The sequence below is a fragment of the Aristolochia californica genome, unplaced genomic scaffold (genome assembly GCF_029961685.1).
Source record: "Aristolochia californica isolate CCGP_79_NKW_82.1479 unplaced genomic scaffold, dmAriCali1.0.hap1 SCAF_5, whole genome shotgun sequence".
NCBI lineage: Eukaryota > Viridiplantae > Streptophyta > Magnoliopsida > Piperales > Aristolochiaceae > Aristolochia > Aristolochia californica.
The window spans coordinates 41,993,120-42,015,563 of NW_027182214.1; the positions used below are offsets into that span (position 1 = coordinate 41,993,120).

The following is a 22,444-nucleotide window of genomic DNA, read 5'->3' on the forward strand; positions in this document are numbered from 1 at the left end:
TTGCTGCTAAACTACTAGAGTTTACTATTCACTCAGAAAAAAAAAAACAAAAACTAGTGAAACTGGTGCCTTTGACAACAGAACAATCTCCTTTTTTGTACGAATTAAAAATACTGAAAAAGGACAGCAGGTAAGAGTCAAAGTCAAAAACAGGAAGCAGGTGCGCATGCAATGAAGATATAGCACTAACGAGCTAGTTGCTGAATGTACTTAACCACACCAAAAGATTAAATATTAGACTGAACAGTTTGTGGCATACGTTGCAGTGTGACAGTTACAGCTGCAAGTTTTCTGAAAGCTTAAGATTGACTTAAGATACAGGAATGATCATACGTTTCAATTTTTGCTTGGGAGGAACTACAGTGTTACAATGAACTTTGAGTACCTAGGAACATAGGGTCAGTAATGTAACGAAATCGGATTTTAAAATGAGCACAACCTTGATCATCACTTCACAGCTTGACAAATCATATGGCTACAGAACCATAGAAAACTACCTCTGCTGGCCCTGTCATGTAGACATGATTGTCTTGCTCCCTCCACTCAATCTCCAATGGGCCCCCTGGCAAATCAACCGTGCATTTCTGTTTTTCACATGAAGAAATTAATAAGAAAATAAAACCTTTTATCCTTGGGGTGTTATGAAGAATGTCATTTGGAGAGAAAGCTAAAAGACAGGAAATACATCCAAAACATTTATCTCTTACCCTTTCAGAACGACCTTCAAGAACTGCAGCAACTACCACTGCACAAGCACCAGTCCCACAGGCTAGAGTTGCACCTGAATTTGGAAAAGCAACTTCTTAGATAATTGGATCTCTTTCTCCTTTTCCCTTCATCCAAACATCTTAGGACAAAGATAATTGGGTCTTTATTGTGTCTGTGCAATTAATTACATGCATCCACAACACTATGCTAAATTTAGCATCAGAAAATCTTACAAAGGACTAGGAATACATGACAGAGGTGGGCATCTCGCCATGACATCTTGCATTTTGGGCGAGACGTCTTGACCCTTTATATAAAATAATGAGACATCAAATATTGTCCAAGACATCTCAGACAACAGATTTTTGACAGGGCAAGACATCTAAGGAAATCCAAGACACCCACCACTGATATATGAATTTGCTGAGCACAGATTAGGCTCATCAAAAGAGCCCTTTTTTGCTTGGTAACTCAAAAAAATCTAGCCCATATTAACCAGGCCTCATGTCCAGGTTTTGGACCTATTAAGACATCAGGACTGGACCAGGGTCCAAGTTGCCCGAATACAACTCAATCAAGAACAAATCAATCTTTTAGAACCATAATCTAGATCTAGTTGTACCCAACCTGGTCATGTGCATACCACCAATTTGGACTCTTTTTCCGTAAGGTATAATGATGGTATCTTATCAAAAGCAGAAAAAACTTGCAATATTTGTAGCAAGGGTAAGATGATGAAATTTCAACAAGCTCAAAGCTCACATCACATGCTTTCACTAGTCAACAAAATAAGAGCAGCATATTTTACAATGGAACCAATGGATCCTTAGTGCCTTAATCAGCATATTTTAAAAAAGAAAAATCAGAGATAAACTAAAAGAGATTACCTGCACCTCGTTCCCAGACACGCATTTTAAGATGGGAACGAGAGAAAACTTGCACAAATTCTGCAACATGGAAAACATAGGACTTATGTAAGGCAATTGAATAAAACAAAATACTATTTACAGAAAATTTTATTAAAAGCATTTCCCACTAATCAATGGAATCAGCCATAAAACATTATTCTCCAAGTAATTTTTGAAGGAATCATCTGTAAGCATTTTTCCTTCCTATTTCTAAACCATCCCTTTTTTTTTAAATTTCCTTTCTATTTTTAATGCATCATCACTTCTTTGATGGAAACCTTCGTTCCAGCTTCCAAGAATTTCTTCCCAGTAGGGGTATAGAATCAGAGCTTTTTTCTTTTTCTAAGAACTGTTGCTATTTCAACAGGTTGGCCCATTGGTTCAATCAGCAATCAAATCACAAATGAATACTGTTTAGTTTTTTTGAGGAAGAAAAGAATATTTATTAGTGCAAAACATAAAAGTAAAATTGTTCTCATATAAATATAACTCAAACAAACAATTCAAAGAAAGTATGGAGTACATGAAAATTAATATAGTAATCATCATGAAATAAGAATCATTTTGAATAATATGCAGTCCATATCAAAATTTGAAATAAAAAAGGGAATTTCCCTAAAATACCAATTTAAAATAAATTATTTTCAAAAACACCGACGTCATCAAAATATTTTTAAAACCCAACTTTGACTGGTCAAATGCCTATGTGTGCAGTCAAAAGTGACACGTAGCTTTGATTGATTATGTGTCACCACGTCATCGATGCAGTAAACATAGATCGAAACGTCGTCTGCCACATCATTATTTTACCACGTCATTAAATGAAAAAATTGAATAATTTTAAAAAATAAATAAATAAATCAGATACATTTTTTTATTACCTGATATCTACAATATTGGACATTTATCTTTGGGAAAAGTAATAAATTTTATGTCTCGAAGCCTAAAAATTATTTTAGAGTTTAAAAATACAATTTATTTGTATAATTTTTATCACATTATTTACAAAATAATAAATTATTGAAAATATATATTAGTTAATTAAAAATCTTACAACACCTTTTATTATCAATTAAAATATTTATTAACTGAAAAAATATGAAAATTTTACTTGAGTTTAAAAAATAAATGTACCAGTACACTTTTTATTACCTTATATTTAAAATAATAAGTTATAAAAAATCTTACTCTTACCATTTTAACACCTTTTTATTATCGATTTAAAAATTATTTTAATAAAAAAATATGAAAATTTTAGTTTTGAGTTTCAAAATCAAATTTATCAATACATTTTTTCAAATTTATTATTACCTTATATTTAAAATAATTAAAAATAAAATAAATATATAATTAATTAAAAAACCTTACTATTACTAATTTAACATATTTTATTATCGATTTAAAATATTTTTTAATTTTTTAATTGAGAGGGGGCGTCGAGGGCGAGGTTGAGGCCGAGCGGTGGGGAGCGGCGACTGCAGGCACTGTGAGAGGGGAGAGGAGAGGGGGGGAGAGGAGAGGAGAGGAGAGGAGGTCGAGGCCAAGCGATGGCAGCGAGAGGAGAGAGGGCAAGGCCAGAGGAGGTCGAGGCCGAGTAGTGGCGAGAGGGTGAGAGGAGAGGAGGCCGAGGCCAAGCGGCGGCGAGAGGGCGAGAGGAGCGGGGGCGAGAGGAGAGGAGAGGAGAGGAGAAAGATGAAAGGGGACACATAAGGCATTTAAAACAACTTATTTTGAAAAACAATGCCTATGGTAGAATATGGTGAGGATTATTTAATTTTTTATTTAATGACATGTCATCTGATGACATGGTAAAATAATGATGTGGCAGACGGCGTGTTGATCTATGTTTACTGCACCGATGACGTGGCGACACATAAGCAGTCAAAGCTTACGTGTCACTTTTGACTGCACACATAGGCATTTGACCGATCAAAGTTGGGTAGTTTTAGAAATATTTTGATGACGTCGGTGTTTTTGAAAATAATTTATTTTAAATGGGTATTTTAGGGAAATTCCCAATAAAAAACAGTAATTCAAAAGAGAGATGGAAGAAGAAAGCATTAAATTGATATTTTTTAATTGTTCATCAGTGAAACAGTAACATGATTAACTTGGCCTGGCTAGGGCTTGCATCAAACAAGGGTATTATTACCTAAGTACAGTTGCATGATTTTTCAGAGTATCAGTTACACCATACACCAAACTCTACCAGGGAGCACCATGGGAACAGATTGAAGAAACAACTATTATTTACAACAGTTTAAAATATGATGCTTGAATCTTATAGTCTAGGTCTCTAATTGTCAATTGCAAAGAGCAAGCATTTGATAATTCACAATTGCCTCCAAGAAAAATTATGCTAACCTGTGTTTGTTCGAGAAGGAAACATTTGATGATGCTCAAATTTTGGGCCAATTTCCGCCAACTTTAAGTCATCAACCTGCAAGATCTAAACCAAGCAAACATACAAATTAGTATTTAGGTCTCTCTCTCTCTCTCTCTCTCTCTCTCTCTCTCTCTCTCTCTCTCTCTCAGTATCAATGTTTTCTCCCATTCTTACCTTTTCTTTTTTTCTTTTTGCAAAAATATTTATCACGGTTCAAAAAAAAAAAAAAAGTAAAGTGGGCATACATGCACTTTACCATCCACATTGTGAACAGTCTTAAAAAGTTAATCATGGCAATCAAGAAACAATTTGTTGGTTCCATCCGTCTGATGTATTACATTCTTGTAGAAGCAACCACACGTCACTAAATTAATGACTAGAGACATAAACCTGTGTTTCGTATAAGTGATTGGTAATGTTGCTTACTAAAAAAATAGAAAAAATACTCTAATTTGAGAAAACTCTGAGAATACATAGAAAGGGGAAACCAAAAAAGGGAATTTATTTTAGGGGTTACACTCTATACACCAAGGAGTTAGAAACTTGTTTGGTTTTAAGTGGACCAAAATATCAAACCATATTTAGCGCTTCAGGAAGTTGAACAGTGAAATGAAATGGGAAAGACAAACAAGAAATAAACACCTAGCAAATGCTGAATTTCTCATAGAAATCTTACCTCAGATTCATTTTTTCCAAAAGTAACACAGTGAGGATTTCCCATACTAACACAGGTCACACTCCAATTAATGTTGTCTACTACTAAATCAGCTCTGACAGCAGCTCCATCTTTATTAGCCGGCAATCTAGTGGGTACTTCTGATGGAGTAAGCACCGGCTGACCCATATCAACTTTTACCTAAGCAAGCAAATAAGCAAAATTTTAGACAATAAAACAATTAGAGTCATCTAATTCCCTGTCTTAATCCGCATTTTAAAATTTCCAGGTTATCAGCAATAAGAGGGGATTCGACTGAATTTCACATTCAAATCAAGGGCTGGGATGGTGAAGTTATTGTTGTTTCACGTGAACTGAAAAGTTAAAATTGAGAAATAATATACATTATATGTCCTTCTTTTTTTTTTTGGGGGGGGGGGGAGTACATGAGTTTGTCTTTGATGGGTGGACCAGGACTGGAAAATTTCTCTGAATTAGTTTAAGGTTCTGTCAAAGAACATAAGACAAACATGGAGAATGATTTTTTAAGACAATTATTTTTCTGAGAAAGAAAGATTTGAAGGTTACACAAGCAAAAACTATGTAGCAGATAAAACAGAGGCAGAAGTTGGAACCCACAGTAACAGCATAAAAATATAGCATTCTATGGCCAATTAGAACAAGGAATATGCTATTTTTTTTTTTTTTACTAGTCCACTAAGTGACATAGAACAGCAAACTTCCAACAAGTAATGAAGAGTCCTTCATATGAGAGAACAAGAAGAATGCATCACCATAGATCCTGAACTAGAGAATTTTGTGAATGTCCAGCACTATCTCAAGAACTCTCCTACAAAAGAAAGAGGGAACTATCTTCTTAAGATCACAACTTATCCTCTTTTATCCCCCATGCAACTAGTAAAAAAGAAATAAAACACTAAAATTGCACAAGAAATGCAGAGCAAAGTACATTTAAAAAGTATTTTATTTGTTATTGCAACAATAGTTGAATGAATGTACCTGTCCATCATTTTGAATTTCAGGAACAATTAGACCAGCACCGGTGTGAACAGTAAAGCTGCAAAGTATAAAAATAAAAATATCATAAACAATTGACTACTGTAGGAACCATTCACCAAGAAGTTCACGAAACAAAAAAAAAATGATATAGTTCTTCACAGAAAGCCTTATGTTAACTAGATCATTGGAATGATATGATCAGATAAATGGTGAAGCATTTAAGTTAACAAAAAAATATTGATTATATTGATCAACAGCAAAAGTAGGCGATACAAACACGAGAAGAACACAGAGCACCTTTGAGTCCCACTTAAGTTTTGGAGCTCAGCAATGAAACGGGTAACACAACGTACTCCATTGCCACACATCTGGATTCATGTAAATTGAAGTTCAATATGAGACAATCTGACCAGGAATTGCTGAAGTTGACAGTTATAGAATCGCATTTTCAGTATGAGCCTCTTTCCGAAACAAAGGAAAGACAGGTCTAACGAATTCTATAGTAAAGTTTAGAAAATTCGCGACTATGAACATTCTACTAAAGCTTTCTTATTTGCTACTAATAGACCAAATGACCAAGCCTACTTAGATCAATATCAGTTTCATGGACCAGCTAACAATGAAGAACGATTACCTCTGGTTCACTTCCATCCGAATTAAAAATCCGCATCGAGTAATCAGTGCCTTTAACACCGGGCATTACGAAGATTACCCCATCAGCACCGACTCCAAAATTGCGATCGCATATTTTCACTGCCTGGTCAGGAGATACCTTGGGTACCAGGGAATCTCGATTATCCACCTGAAAAACAGCATTTCCCCATAAAACTCTCATTCTCAAAATAAAAAAAAAGGAAAACATATGAAGAGACTAAAAAACAAAACTTGGACAGGAATACCATGACGAAATCATTTCCGAGGCCCTGGTATTTGACAAAAGGAAGGAATCCAGACTCCCTTCGGTCCAGAAACGAGGGGTGAGAGAATTTCTGAGGAGCTTCAATGCTCATGGAAGCAGAAACAGATATGTTGGATACTTGGCGGGAAGAGAAGGAAGTGAAGCTATACGGTCTCGGAGGTGCTATTGATAGTTTGGAGGGAGATAGAGTGCGAGGTGAGGGACAAGAGAGAGTGACAGAAATGGAGGCTGCCATGATCGCCGCCTAGGACTAAACGATCAGAGGAGGCAGAAACGAGAACGCGTCAGTCCAGATTGTTGTGAGTAGTACCATAAATTTGCATGTTGGACATGTTTTATGTTTAAGTTTTAATAATATTTAAAATCATCAGCATCCGACCTTAGCTCAGTTGGTAGAGCGGAGGACTGTAGTGCTGAGCAGTTAATCCTTAGGTCGCTGGTTCGAATCCGGCAGGTCGGAATTTTTATTGATATTTTTGCTGCCCACACGTTTCTTCTAAATCAGAAATTTAAAGATCCCACGTTGATGTATTCCAATTTTCTGGTTAAACGAAACCTATAAATTTTTTTACATAAAATCACCAATAAATAAATAACATCAAAGTATTATAATAATATATTAAAATAATAATTAAATATATAATTAAAGCATCTCTGACTAAATTCTTTATTAAATTATCTTCTTAGGAGCGAAGATGAACCGAAGAGAAAAGAAAGTGGACGGCTATGTGGGAGAGATCGAGGATTTAGGGTTATGAGTCACATCCCTAATCCTCTCCTTAGCATCTATTTATAATATTAAAAACCTAAAAAATTACATCAATATTCTTTACCCTAAGATGGGTAAAAAATATATAAGAATTGAAGACAATTTACATCATTGTCACTATAAATAGATTACTTCTTCCAACATTTCTTACACTTACATATAGGGCTACAAATGCATCGGGTCAAGTTGATGAACCATGAGAATAATATGCCATCCATAGTAGGTTGTGTAACTTCAAAATAAATTATTTCATTAGCTCAAACTAAATTGTATTAAATTTATTTCTAAATATAAGCATGTATGGGAGAATAATAAACATTTAATTTTTTAATAAATTCATAGTTTCAAAAAACATAAAAAATATATATATATAACAGATTCACTACATGCTCTCATACCTCTTCGTTTCATAATCGACAAAAAAATGAGCAAAATGAGAAGACTCCATGCATAGCAGTCCAACACTTCAGTAGGGAAGATAAAGACTTGAAGGAATCGAGGGAGTTGGCTCCTTCACTTGAAAATACGAGGAACTAAAGTCAAAAGGAGTTGACCACTATAAAAAATAAATTGAAAATAGTGAACCCCCTTTAGTAGGAGATCTAAAGACTTAAGCACAAAAGTTCAAAGAAGTCAACCATGCTAAAAAAAGGAGTCGATCCCTCGAAATAGTGGATTTTGAAAATAAAAGGAGTCAATCATTTTGTGAAGGAAGAAGTATCAAAGGCAGAAAAAGGAGTCTGACCCCTGACATAGTGAGTTTTGAATTAGAAAGAAGTTGGTTTACCAAGATAAAGATGAAGTCGATTACACCAAGTGAGTCAACTACATGTATCCTACTTAAGGAGGCCAGAAATTCAAAAGAAAGTTACTACTTCCAAATTAATATAATCCCAAGCCTAGATTCAAAACATTACCTACATATTTGGCGGAAAAAAAAGGGAAGCTCTTTCATTTTAAAATAATTAAGACTTGGATAGATTGATTGATAGTTAAAATCCTTTCGAGAGTTTAGGTGTATATACTTAATAACTATCAATTAAGTCCCAAGTATTAGGTAGATATTGTACTTTGGACCCCTTGGGTTCACTGTGGTGGATATCATTTGACATTTTATTTAGTGAACTAAACTCTCAAGTGTAAAATATGGATGTAGCAATCTTTTAAGTGAATTGTGAACTAGTGTAAAAAAGGCTTGTGGATAATTATTTTGATTTATATTTGTTGGAGAGTAGGTATGAAAAAGTTTTATATGACTCTCATAATAAAAAGTTTCACAAAACCAAAAATTATTATTGTGGAGTCTTATACGAGTCTCACATAAAAGTCTTAGTTAAATGTGTTTTTAGTTATGTTAGTCTTCTATTTATGTTCAATTGTTCTAGGATTTATCTTTTAGTGTTTCAATTTGGACGTAACTGGGACAATGGTAGTTTAATTGTAATTTGATTCTACTTATGTTTTCTATTACAAATAGAGGCTTATTTACTCAAATTACATCAAGTTAGTGAATTTTTTCTCTTTTCTAGAAATTTAACATGGTATCAAAGTGGGTTCTATGAGTTGACTAAATCAACCCACAGAGATAATGTGATCATTTTCTAATATATTAACTCTATTTTCTTTCTTTCGTATCCTAGTATCGTTGATTTCTTGGCATTCACACCTGTATACTAAACCCTTTATATTGAAAATTATATATTGATGGAAATATCCTTCAGTCTACTTTCCAACTCAAAAAGAATTTTGGAAACCAAAATTTTTTACAAAGAGAGATCGATATTTGAAGCAACAAAGGTCAAACTGCAAGAGAGATTTGAAGAGCAGTAGAAAGCTTCAACTTTTGAAGCATTTTATACCATCAAGAACAACACTTTATATGGAGAATTATATATAAAAAAAATTGTAAGTCTATTTTCTTACCTGTCCATCCAATTCTCAATCTGGGTTTTTAAAAGGGAGATATCAAATTTGAAAGAGTCAATGGTCATGTTGGCCAAAGACTAAAGTGATTTTCTTCTCCCACATTGTGTTTTATCCAAGATGAGTCCATATGTCCTTTTTACCCTAGCTTGTAGGGGAGAAATAGAAGAAGAAGTACAAGAAAGAGGTATTTTGCTACACATGTTGTGGTAATTTTTATATGAGCAAAATATTCAAGAAAGGGGAAGCACAAAAGATGAAGTTTTTGCATCTATGAAGAAATTTTTTTCAGCAAAAGAAAATTGAAGACAAAAAATCCTTTTCATTACAAGCTAAAGTTATAAACTTCAGTTTGATGGGGAGTGTTGAAGAGCATGTATGATAAAGTCTTACATGAGTCTCACAGGATAATGTCTCATAGAAAAGTCACAGTTAAAGAAGTTTTAGTTACGTTAGCTTTATATTTATGTTTAATTGTTCAGTTATTTTAGGACTTATTTTTTAGTGTTTAATTTTGGGTATAATTGGGACGAGGGAGAATTTAAGGAAAAAAACCCTAGATTCTCTTTTTGTATAGAAGGGAGAATCTATGTCCCAATTAAATAATCTTGTACACATGGGGAAGAAACTTTTCTCCTCTAATTAAATAAAAATTTTAAAATAAAATTTAAAATATTTATAATATCATTATTAATTAAGCAAATAATGTTAATTCGTAGACATAATCACCTCACTAGATTCTCTGTATATTATTCAAAGTCCAACAAAATTCCCAACAACCACTTCAAAGTTTGGTAGCTGCTCAACCAATTCAAGACAAGTTCCATTCGGTTCAAAGAACGGCAACCCGGTCCCACCCGCCAACGAGGTCCAAAACAAAAATCAGACCGAAGCAGGGACGAGGGAGCACAGCTCGCATGTGCCTGGCGGCGCCGAGGGTATCGGCAAGTGGAGGCCGCGAGGTGCTCGTGCAAAACCGGGTTAGTAGAGAGGATAAGACCACGTGGCGGGAAACGGAGGAGCATGTGCGCAAGAGGACAAAACGATGGCCTCGCTCCCGACTTTTGTTAAATGATTGATGGGACATTCCGTGGGTAGACACGTGGATTGAGTGACGAGGGAGAATCTAGGGTTTTTTTTTTTTTTTCGCCTGCTCCGGTCGACGGGTAAAGCCGTTGCTGCTTCCCGGCTCCAAACGGTCATCTCTCCCACTACACCACTGTAAAACACAGAGGAAAAAAAATAAAAATCCTGAACCTATTTAAGAAATAAGAAAGCAACTCTCTCGTGACCAGACCAGATTGAATTATTTAGGCAACGGATTGAATCTAATGGAGGGCGGAAAATGAAATCGTCTTTTCACAGAGGAAGGTGACCGGTTCACATGACGACGAGATTCATTGAACAAGAGCTTCAAGACGGTTTTTCATATCCAAATCCCCCAAGACAAACGCAAAAACCTCAAATCAGTATTTAAGAATCTTCAAAAGAGTGCCGAAACCGCCTTGTTGGAAATAAACTATGCACATGGGAAATCCCTGTTTGTCGCCCCCGATGCCGAAGAAGACGAATTTCTGGGTTGAAATCAAGGGATATGGAGCGGATGAGAGGGGTCACTCTTGAGATGGTTTGTTACAGTTTCCTTGGGCAGTTCCCCTTGCACTCTACTGCTCTCCATCATTGGAGTAGGCCAGAGTAGGAGCCTTGTGCGTTTTCATGTGCTTCTGCGTAGTTATTTCAATCTAACCATTGAAAAGGCTGTAGTGGTCTCCACTCTCCTCAACTGTAAATTATACTCTTGACCATCATTTTGGGGGTTCACATCTGTTAGTCTAATCAAACTAATCACTTTTAATTAAATAGGTTTCAATCTCATTCTTTCTTTTCATTAGTATTAATGCTAGTCTCAATCTTGCGGGATTGAAACTCATGGAAGAGTTTTGTCAGACATGGGAGATAATCAAAAAGATTTCAGGATATAATTAGATTCTATTTACCTTTCAAGTAAAATTCTGCTAACATTAGAAAACTGTTCAAACTGGTTTCAGAAAATAAAAATTTATACCGAGTGTTTTTCTGGGTAGAAAAAGGTTTTACCTGGAGGTTCTTCCATTAATGAAAAGTACGACTCCAAGAGGTTGTCAATTTAGAACAGTAAATTAGGATGAGATTTTGCTGCAAATTAAGAGTCCAAGACTTTACTGGTTCAGTGTTTGGCTTGTAGGTGCAGAAATTACTTTGCTTTTCTGGAGGACCCAGCAGAAGATCTGCAGAAAAAAATAAATCCTTTTTGACCAGGACTGGATTCTGTAAATCAACAAATCGTACTTAAAGGAACTATACAGAGCAGAGCCAGAGGATCGTTTATTGGATACAGATTACGGATCCTCTGTTGCTGTGGTTCCTGAAAATTTTACAGGATTTGTTAAATGCTCACCTACCATATATTGAATTAGAACTTATGGAAAATATTGTAAACGAAACTGTTCAAACGTAATTATATGCTGGGTTTACAAAGATGGGTTGGAGAGAAAATTCTGGTCAATCAATTTTACAGACCGTAGGCCTTGAAAGGAGGAGGGTTTTTCTGGGTTTTTACGGATACGGAATTGGTAGGTTTCCTTTGAAGGTTTATAAAAAAAACAATTACCTTTTTTTTTTCTTTGATGTGGATTGGGTTTCTGGAAGTATTTGAGAGACCTTTATATGAAGGGCCAAAAACCACGTCTTCTGAGAATGGTTGAAAGTCCTCGGGTTTAGAAAAGGAAGAACGGAAGGCATGGCTTTTCGAAGTTATCAGCAGGTTGGTTTCGTTTCAGTTCATTGATCTCTTGTTTTTGGGCACTGAGCTTTACTGTTTCCGCTCTCAATGCCTCTCCTCTTGTACATTTTCGAGCATCTGTCTTTTTTTTTTTTTTTGTTTCGTTATTGTGAATCAAATTTCTGAAAGTAATGATTCTTCTTCCTTGTTTCAGCGCCTCTGTTTCGTTTTTTTCTCGTTTGGCCTTTTGTAATGCCGAAGAAGAAGAGTATTCGGTGTTACTAGAGCTTGTTTTTTTCACCTGCTTTCACAAACTGAAAGAGATCGATAATGGATTTGCTGAAAATGTTAGAATTGGGTTCTCATAATTTAAACAGTTACGGTGACTGAAGAGGATGATCAACGCCATCATTCTGTAATCAAAATTCACTCACTCCTCATAATTCCAACTGTTTTCACTTACTCCGTCTTCGAATTTAGTTGGACAACAGTGTTAATACGAAAAATCACTTCTGTCTTTACGATAAAGGAATGGATTGAATGTGCTTTAACCAGTTACAGTACTTTTGGTCTCCTGATAGAAGTAAATGATGAAATTCACCATTTTTCTGCTTCTTACACATTCCCTTTTGCATGCATTAAAGATTCACTGGGTGCTTTTACATGTAATGTTTCTTGTAATTTCTTTCTGATGTACGGTTTTTGATTCAGAACATGGATGAGTTGAAGCAGTTGCTGATGTACACCTCTTTCGAACTCGAGGCTGCGAAGGAGACGAAGAGACAAAACGAAGAAACTGAGAAGCAATTACTCTACCTCTTGAAAGAGACTTCACGCGAAAGAGATGAACTCAGGGAGCAGCTGCGGAAATTACTCACCCAGCTGTGTCAAACAGAACCCTGCAATCTTCTTCCCAATCTCGAGTCCGACAGCCCACCCGTGAGGTTCTCTAAAGGGATTACCAGCAGCACAGATTCTGACAGCCTATCCGATACCTACAACAGTCATCACTCTTATGGCTCGCCGGTCGATTCTTTCCTCGACGCTGGTTCTTTGCCGGAAATGTCCAACCTGAACATGCCTGATTTGAATAACGTCGGCGTTCACCATCAACCTGTTCAGCAAGGATTTCCTACCCCCACTCACATTGATCCGGCATCTCTGATAATTGATCAGCTTGCCATGAAGAAAAAATTACCCGAAAGAGGAAAATTCTTGGACGCCGTGAGCAATGCAGGCCCGCTTCTGAAAAACCTCCTTGTTGCCGGTCCACTGCCTCAATGGCGGAACCCACCGCCGCAGCAATCTTTCCAAATTCCACCTGTTTCAATCAAAGGCGGCAGTGCTGCCACCCTTTTACAAAAACCCATTTCGAGTTCTTATCTTTCACATTGAGATAATTATTTCCATGGTCCGAGTCCATTACCCACTTTAAAGCACCAGAAGCTTCAGTGACGGAAATGGGCTGAGAGTCTCTGTTGCAGTGGTGAAGTTCCACATCCAGCAGAAGCTGTCTCTGCATTTGTATGATACTCATTTTTAATGTATAGAAACCTACATTGTTAATGTGTATAGAATGTAGGTTTCTAGGGATTTTGGACAGTTTCAGGCAATCGTTTTACCTTGATTTTGCTAAGGAGTTTTTTCTCGAAATCTCTCTTATGGATTGACATTTGATCGGTCTAAATAAACACTCTAATAAAGAACTCCTTTCAATGGAAGTTTCTATTCAATTATTCTATTGGAGTATTTTCTATAATTCTCTCCTCACCAAGGAGGGAGGGGAGGACTGGAGCTCCGTTCTCCATAATCTTTCTGCAAGATAGAAGAAGCCCAGCAGTATTCTAAGTATAGAAGAAGGGAGAGGAAGAGGACCCTTTTTTTTTTTTAATTTCTAAGATAAAAATAAAAAATTGACGTGTACCTAATGATCTTGCCTTACTCGTCCATTAGCCTCCAATTAGACCTCCGTGTTTGAAAATATGAAATCTTGCAGGTCTCATTCGAGAAGAGGACAAATGAGAATTATTTCATTTGACTGTGAGCTTTTTGGGGACAAAAAATGACTTTGGCACGACCGACGTCCACTTCAGTTAGCATTGGAAGATGAAACTTCAAAGGGAAATCGTTCCAATGGGAGCTCACTGAATGCTTCATTTGACTGGTTAGCACTTCTTGCAGACCTGCTTCTCACATCTCCATATTCAGGGCAAATCATTAACCATGTAAGCCACTGTGGAAAAGCAAATCAAGGAGATAAAACTTCAATGGGAACAGGTACTTAAAAGTCCAAGCTTCAACTACCCCTTTTGATATTATTGTACTCTTGTGTCAACTTTTATACTCTGTTCTTCACAAACTTGAACTGTTTGTTTCTGCCAATACAATCAAAAAAATAGTTGAGAGAGAGCTACTTTAATAATTGATAATTGTTGTCAAATACGTTGGTGGAGATTTAAACCTACTTCTTTAAAGGCCAAACAAGTGATTGGTCTAACGTAGCTGACTTTTGAAACAGGGTTAGATTTTGTTTCATTATTCTGCAGGAGACCAAGATTCTCCTCTCCAAGAAGTTCAGAACAAGTCCTTGTCTTTTGATCATTTGGCACCCAAAAGTATAACCCATTATGTCATGATCACCGTTCTAGCTTTTTATTTACTTCTTCGTTTCCATGAAAAGGAGTGCATTGCTGTTTCTCCCCTTCTTAATGGTTCTTTGCCTATCCAATTGAAACGGATCTGTGGATATTGAGCCTCTGACTGCAGATTGTCAAACAAAGTCTTATTCATTTGCTGCCAGAACATTACAATCTGCCATGGAAACATTTTTATTCTTTTAAGTTGAATAAGGATATCACAAAAAATGCTGGAATGATATGACTTCATTTCTAAGACTTGATAACGTTAAATGTCTCAGTCAAACCTCTGGTACAACAAAAAGAGACTTTTGTAAGTGAATGGCAGAGTTTGAACATGAAAAATAAAATCCAAATGAAAAAATAAAAAAGATGAATAAGATGAAGTACAACAAATATTTGAATTGGAAACAAAATCTCAATAGAAGAATGTTAGCTTCTGTTTGGGAATCCAAAAAGGCTGCAGTTCTCTGTGAAGTATCTGAAGAGTAACAAAGTCTACCTCCCTCTGGGATTCATCAGCTGCGAGAAGACTACGCAGCTCGTTTCAATATCCGATTCTCTCACTGACAATGCCAGAACTGTCATGCTCATCCAGTGAAGCAGGTCTGTTATATAACTTGTGCTATTCTCTTGCACTACACTTTGTGCTGTACCTTCTTGAAGCTGAAGTGCGTATTCCAAGTTCCATAATACATCTCCAATCATAGGCCTCTCACTACCTTGCTCTGCTAAACGCTTTTCTGCTGTCTCACCAAACTTTCGGACCAAATCTAGATTTACTTTACTCCCTAGATTGTCAGAGCTAGGTGGTTCCGGTTCACCTGGGTTAGGTTCCGTCCGCCCCTGGTCCACCTGGGTTAACTACTCTACTTTCCGCACCTAACAGACCAGTCTGTGGAGTTGTATTGGTTAGGTGTTTGACATAGTATCAAAGTTGGGCACCACGTTTCTCGTTTGAATCCCGGCGGAAGCGGTAGGTAACGGGAACAGTGGGTGTCAGAGCTATGTGGTTCTGGTCCACCTAGGTTAGGTTCCGTCCACCCTTGGTCCACTGATGGGTTAGGTACTTGGCTTTCCGCACTTAACAGACTGGTCTTTTGGGTTGTATTGGCTAGGCATTTGACATGGTATCAAAGCTAGGCACCACATTCCCGCGTTCGAATCCCGGGTGAAGCGGTAGGGCACGGGAACGGTGGGTGTCAGAGCTAGGTGGTTCCAGTCCACCTGGGTTAGGTTCCATCCGCCCCTGGTCCACTTGGGTTAAGTACTCTGCTTTCCGCACCTAACATACCGGTCTGTTGAGTTGTATTGGCTAGGCATTTGACATAGATATGGGTCCATTATTTGTTCAAGGTGACCTTTCTTCTGCCAATGCATTGCCTATTCGGCAATATTAACCTGTTCCCTGGGGAGGGCTGGATTAATAGCTGGTCTAGTACACAATACCTCCAGCAACACAACTCCAAATGAGTAGACATCAGACTTCTCTGTGAGTTGCTGCCTTCTAAAGTACTCTGGATCAAGATTCCCAAAACTTCCTTTCACTGCAGTACTCACATGGGTTTGATCAAGTGTGGGTCCCATCTTTGACAACCAAAAATCTGCAACCTTAGCTGTTAGGTTCTCATCTAATAAAATATTGGTCGTCTTGACATCACGATGGATGATGGTTTCAGCTGCCCCAGTATGTAGGTAATGCAAACCTTTTGCAGCTCCAATACCAATCCCTAGTCTCTGTTTCCATGTCAGTGGGGGAGATCCGACCCATATATATGTTTTCTGAGAGGTCCACCAGCCATATACTCGTAGACAAGAATCATCTCATTTATTTCTTCACAGAATCCTATAAGTGAAACCAAATGGCGGTGACGAAGCTTTGACAACATTTGGATTTCAGTCCTGAATTCAACTAGACCTTGTTGGGATCTTGGATTTCTGCGTTTTACAGCAACTGTAACACCATGTTCTAATATCCCTCGGTATACTTTTCCAAAACCACCTACACCAATTACTAACTTCTCATCGAAGTTTTTTTGTGCCTGCACTTACCTCCGAAAAGGCCAGTACCCTTCCTAAACCCAAAGAAGGAGCTGATGAAGCATAACTGCCAGTAGATATCTTTGTTTCAGAATGACCTCCAAGGGTAGGAAGTGGAAGCCATGCAGATGTACGTTTTGGCTTTTTAGCACTCTTTCCTTGGAAAGAAAAGCAATAACGAGCTGCTACCAGAGATCTCAAAAGAGCTAGTCCTCCCAAACAGGCTACACTGACAACTATTATCAACATTTGTCTCCTGGGGTGTTTGGAGCTACTAAAGTTTTTGCTGTAAGAACCATCAAAACTGTCAAGCAAGTTGCTGACTTTCATGATCTCCAGGCCGTTTAGGATTGCAGTCGAGGGGGCAATCGTGATATCAGAGGGATCCACTTGAACGATAATCTCATCTGGCTTCCCCAAAACATTGACAGCAAAATCCACATAGTAAGCAGCAGATAACTCCATTGTCTTGCTTGAGATATCAAATGATGTTAAAGCTGCTTTGTAAATAATGTAAACATTGAAAACCAGATTATTCCGAATTGTACTTACTATGTCACAGAAATGAAGCCTTACAAGATAGGTGAAACGATGATCAACTTTAAAGACCCATGAGATATTAAATTTTTGGTTTCCAACATTTGCATCAGCCATTTCTTGTGCTGTTGCATAAACCCAATTTGGTGCTATTTCAACTGAAGTGCCATTAGGGTATTGGATTGAACTTGAGGTAGTCGAAACAGAATGAGCTGAAGTTGAGTTAATAAGGAATGAACTGTCAGATTGCCAAGTCCTCCACAGTGTGTCATTTTCTGGGGTCAGAAACGGACTGCCCATGTTAACTCGGAATAGTGTCTTGAAGCCAACATGGAAAGACATTTGAACTGCAGAACCTAATGGGATAGATAATGCACTGGAAGGGAACTGGTTGTGCGGAACAAGAACCACTTCTAAGCAATTGATGAAAGCGATGGATCCGTTCAAAGGGGTTAATGACAGTGCCTCAATGCCACATTCATTACAAACTCCAAAAACATGGGAGACCGCTTAGACCTCCTTAATGAAAATCTCTCACGCAGCAAACAGTCATTTGCCTTGATGGAAAAAAATAGCATTTTGCAATTCATACTGAGCATTATCAAGAGGATAGAAGTACAACCTTAACAAGTATCTTCCTGTCCTGGCATCAATGGTATAGGTAGACGTTTTGGTAAACACACGGGCAGTCCTGTTGAAATCAGGCAGACCAATAACATTCTTCGAAACCACGATAAGGGACATGGGTGACAAACTCACAGAAGACAACCCTAAATTCGATTGAAAAGATCGACCATTGGTGACCTCTAATGTCACATTTAGATCCGCACCACAATCGATAGATGAACTACCGGGTGGACGGAAAGAAGCTTCCACAAGGACGAAAAGAATCTGAAATACTTGAAAAATACTGACGAGAAGAAACAGAGCTTTATTGTTCATCCTTTGGATCATTCTTCAGATACACGGTTTAACTTTTCCTTTTTGTCCTTCTTTTGGGTAACAAGTTACATAAGAACTTAAAACTAGACGAGAGAAAACACAGGTACACTCTGTGGACGTTTCCTGTCTCAGGGAGAAACTCGAAATGTGCTTACAAGGAGCAGCACCTGCACTGGCGTCACTAACTATTTCTGCCTTGAGATCCTTGGTGGAAATCTACCACAGCGCAACAATACAAACAAATGAAACACCAGGATGAAGGCCTACCTGAAATGCCTTACGTGGCCATTGTCTCAAACTCGAGGAAGACGAAGGAGAAGTCCAGAGACAAAATACTACATTTAGACAGCTATCCATTTTCTTCATTCATGCTTCATGTAATACTTCCAATAAGAAAAACACGGAAACCCAATTCACTCAAAGCCCTTGATGCGCAGAAGAATCAGTCCACCCCAGTGTCCCTTGGGTGCCATGAAGGAGAAAACAAGAGAAACTACAGAAGAGTGGTCAAACCTCAGAACTCACAGACAAGAAGTGAGAATGGCGAAAAAGGGAAAGGCGTTTGAGCAGTTCGTCTGAAAAGAAACCATTGCGATGTTTCAAACGGGGTGTCTGAGTCTCTGAGAAGCCTCCTCTTGCGCAATGAGAAATTAAGCTCAGAATCGGAACTCATAACCCTTTAAAGACGAGCATTTGGCGGGTGAAATTGGAGCCATCTTATAGCGCCAGTAACGGTCAGTTGGAACTGTGCAGGTTATTTTACTGATTTCAGTTATTCATCATCACTATAAGCAGTCAAACCTGCCTTTAATCTTTACTTGCAATTGCCTCGCTTCCTTCACGCCGTCACATGACTGCGCTTGATGTAAGCTGAAAAGTCGGTGTCTGGTCACCTCTACCATATAGTTTTTGCAAATCTGCACATGCCCTGAAGGTAGTAATCCATGGTGGAGCTTCACCCCGAAAACTTAGCTATCAATAAACCTCGATTGAGCATCATTTCCACCGTTACAATCGAATGGTAGATTGGTGTTTGCTAAACACAAAAATCTTTTTATCTTTATTGACACGATATGTCAATTACAGTTAAGAGGCTCTATCCATTATGTATTATTTCTCGAGAAAATTAATCACGAGCCAACCTACAGAGGACGAAGTTCTTCGGATACCCATTTGCCTCCTTTTTAAAGGTTTGTAGATGAATTATTTCCTTTATTAAGTGCACACTCGATTAGAGCTCCTCGTGACAGAGCCCGCCAGTATCACGGTCAGGCTCCATTATTGTAGTTCTTCGCAGTTTGCACTGTGTTTGACGCTTGACCAATTTTCGTCGCCTTCGGTTTTGATTTCTACAAGAGGAATAAATGCCAATTCTGACAAGACTGAGAGTTACCTGCTTAAAATCTTAGTTAATTGGTTATCCTCCATTTAGATGGTCCGGATCAGATTACTTGGTTCGTTGATGTCGGCTTCTAGGTGCTGTTTCACTGATAACTGGAATTGATTCATTCATTTTTCCTCGGTTTTGTGCTCTAAGAAGTTTTCAGTCATCTGGCTTCCTCTTTAAAAATTTTAAAACCTGAAGGTAATGTCTGCATTGCTTCTAGGCTCATGAAATCTTTACTTTCCAAGATCTCCAGTCCTAAGCTAGTTTTTGAGACCCAGAAAAATCATGCCCAGATCCTGAAGTCCGGTACTTCAATCAGTGAATCAGCCCTAGTTCAAAGTTACTGCAAATTGGGGTTATTTTCTGATGCTCGCCGGTTATTCGATGAAACGACTGACTGGCAAGTAGTCTCGGCGACAGCCATCATCGGACATTTGACACGCTATGGCCACCTCAAAGACGCAGTCTATATCTTCTCCGGCATGCTATTCTTACGCATTGGACCCAATGACTTCACCTTCAGCACTCTAATTCATTCCTGCACGGAGTTGAAAGACCACAACTGCGGGAAGCAACTCCACGCCTCTGCGATCAAGGTGGGTCTCGAATCAGACGTTTTTGTGGGTAGTTCACTTATTGATCATTATGTAAAATTTGGCTCAGTTGGCTTAACCCAGAGAGTATTTGAAGACCTGCACCAGCCAAATGTTGTTTCCTACACTGCTCTGATTTGTGCGTACATGAAGAATGAGAGATTTGAAGAGGCTCTCAGGATTTTCCGAAACATGCCCGAGAGGAACGTGGTTTCTTGGAACGCAGTAATCAGTGCATTTAGCCAGAAGGGTCACAATGAAGAGGCAATAAACCTCTTCGTTGATATGTGTAGGGAAGCAGTAGAACCAAATGAATCAACTTATCCTTGTGTTTTCACCGCTGCAGCCAACATAACGGCCATTGGAATGGGCAAGAGCTTTCATGCGTATGCCATCAAAACGCTGGTGAAGCAGGATATTTATGTCACGAACTCTTTGATCAGCTTTTACGCCAAGTGTGGGAATATGGAGGACAGTCTCTTAGCTTTTGAAAGAATTTCAGCAAAAAATGTGGTTTCTTGGAATGCTCTTATATGTGGATATGCACAGAACGGAAGGGGGAAAGATGCCCTGGAGTTGTTTCAGAGAATGAGAATGAAGGAGACAGGTTTCAAACCGAATGAAATAACTCTTCTTTGCTTGCTATTTGCATGTAATCACGCCGGCCTTGTTCATGAGGGCTATGCATATTTTGATCAGACAAGAAGAGAAGAACCTCATATGCTACAATCGGAGCATTACGCTTGTGTGATCAACCTACTGTCACGATCTGGGCTTTTCGAGGAGGCTAAAAGTATTCTCCAAGAGCTACCTTTCAATCCTGGAATTGGATTTTGGAAGGCCTTGCTGGGTGGAACCCAAGTACACCCAAACACAGAACTAGCGGAACTTGCAGCAAGAAAAATCCTGGCTCTGGATCCTGAGGATTCGTCTTCTTATATTTTGCTTTCAAATCTGTACTCTGCCGTGGGCAATTGGAAGAAGGCGTCCATGATCAGGAAGGAAATGAAGGAAAAAGGGATGAAAAAGGTTCCAGGTAGCAGTTGGATTGAGATCAGAAACAAATTGCATATATTTGTTAACCGTGAAATCAGGCACCTGCAGGAGGATGACGAGATTTACAGGCTTTTAAGAGTCTGCTTCGAACATTCCAAGGAAAATCCATGTCCGTAAAGTCTATGGGGAGAGTCTGAAGCAGGGGCATATTTCCATAAAGGGTCTGGTTCTTGTTGGTAACTGCCTGTGACGAAGGTTCGTTGCCTCTACAATATCACTATCCAAGACAGATTTGTCTTTTCTGTACCTTGAACTCATCAATATCTTCTATACATCCACTGGAGGATCTGCATTCAGAGGTTCCTGATGCATCCAGCTGCTCGGATTTTAGGAGAAGATGCTGCCAAGCCCATCTCCATCTCCATCTCCATCCGCTTACTCACCCTCGTGGAACCCCTTGATCATCTCCCTGGTTGCGTCCATCTGCACCATTTTTCTCTTTTTAAGCTACTACAACGTCCTCAGAAAGCACTGCCCGTTGTTTAACAGATCCTTCCTAAGAAACAGAAACCAGAGACATCTTTTAAACGAGGCCAACCATGACAACCCTTCTTCGCTGTTGCAGAGTCGAGGGCTGGAACCCAGCAGTTTAGAAGCCCTTCCAGTAATCCAATTTAGAAGGAAAGAGGAGAATGGAAGTGACAGCGGAAACGATTGTGCAGTGTGTTTAGGAGAATTCAGCGATGGAGATTGGCTGCGGATGCTCCCTCCATGTTCTCATACTTTTCATGTTCTCTGTGTTGATTCCTGGTTTCGGTCTCACTCGACTTGTCCACTCTGCAGATCGAATATTGTAAGCGTCTCAGCCAGGCCCCCAAGCGAGTCCAGCTCAACCTCCTCCCCAGTTGGTTCATCAACGAGGGAAGATGATGAGAGGGGAAGAGTGAGAGATTTCCAGGTTCTTGTGGTAGCAACCTCTGTCGCTTGACATTGAACAAAACGTAGCTTCATGCAATTCAACAATGGCAGATTATTCATTCCGATTGAAAGTTGACGATTTTGCATTCAATAATGCACCTTGGCACAGAAAAAAAAGGAATCATGTATGTACAAGCTCCTCACCTAGCCTTACTGGATGAGGTTCCACAACTCAGGAGGAAAACGCTACTAATGCTGTGTGGTTAATCATATGAATCTTTTTTTATGAGAACTGTACATGTATTGAACTTGCTCAAATTCCTTCTTCTTAGATGCAAGAATTTGA

The 22,444-nt window shown here is 38.4% G+C and overlaps 3 protein-coding genes, 1 non-coding gene and 1 pseudogene across 4 annotated transcripts; 3 read left to right on the forward strand and 2 right to left on the reverse strand.

Annotated features, from left to right (window-relative positions):
- Window positions 1–207: 207 nt before the first annotated feature.
- LOC137966098 (diaminopimelate epimerase, chloroplastic-like) lies at window positions 208–6,866 on the reverse strand. The gene is made up of 9 exons (XM_068812583.1): window positions 6,577–6,866; window positions 6,312–6,479; window positions 5,975–6,045; window positions 5,678–5,735; window positions 4,679–4,858; window positions 3,981–4,065; window positions 1,596–1,655; window positions 708–781; window positions 208–584 (listed from the first exon to the last, which is right to left on the reverse strand). The coding sequence occupies exons 1-9, from the start codon at window positions 6,829–6,831 to the stop codon at window positions 468–470; spliced, it is 1,068 nt and encodes a 355-aa protein (XP_068668684.1). The 5' UTR covers window positions 6,832–6,866; the 3' UTR covers window positions 208–467.
- Window positions 6,867–6,970: 104 nt separating this feature from the next.
- Window positions 6,971–7,056, forward strand: TRNAY-GUA (transfer RNA tyrosine (anticodon GUA)). Its single transcript is given in 2 exon segments — window positions 6,971–7,007; window positions 7,021–7,056. It is a non-coding gene; the product is annotated as a tRNA-Tyr (tRNA).
- Window positions 7,057–12,035: 4,979 nt separating this feature from the next.
- Window positions 12,036–13,715, forward strand: LOC137966659 (uncharacterized). The gene is made up of 2 exons (XM_068813343.1): window positions 12,036–12,091; window positions 12,761–13,715. The coding sequence occupies exons 1-2, from the start codon at window positions 12,068–12,070 to the stop codon at window positions 13,442–13,444; spliced, it is 708 nt and encodes a 235-aa protein (XP_068669444.1). The 5' UTR covers window positions 12,036–12,067; the 3' UTR covers window positions 13,445–13,715.
- A 423-nt stretch (window positions 13,716–14,138) lies between these two features.
- On the reverse strand, window positions 14,139–18,216 carry LOC137965360 (receptor-like protein kinase THESEUS 1; annotated as a pseudogene).
- A 1,763-nt stretch (window positions 18,217–19,979) lies between these two features.
- On the forward strand, window positions 19,980–21,566 carry LOC137965502 (pentatricopeptide repeat-containing protein At5g42450, mitochondrial). Its single transcript, XM_068811763.1, has one exon. It carries the CDS (start codon window positions 20,074–20,076, stop codon window positions 21,355–21,357), a length of 1,284 nt encoding a protein of 427 aa, XP_068667864.1. The 5' UTR covers window positions 19,980–20,073; the 3' UTR covers window positions 21,358–21,566.
- The last annotated feature ends 878 nt before the right edge of the window (window positions 21,567–22,444 follow it).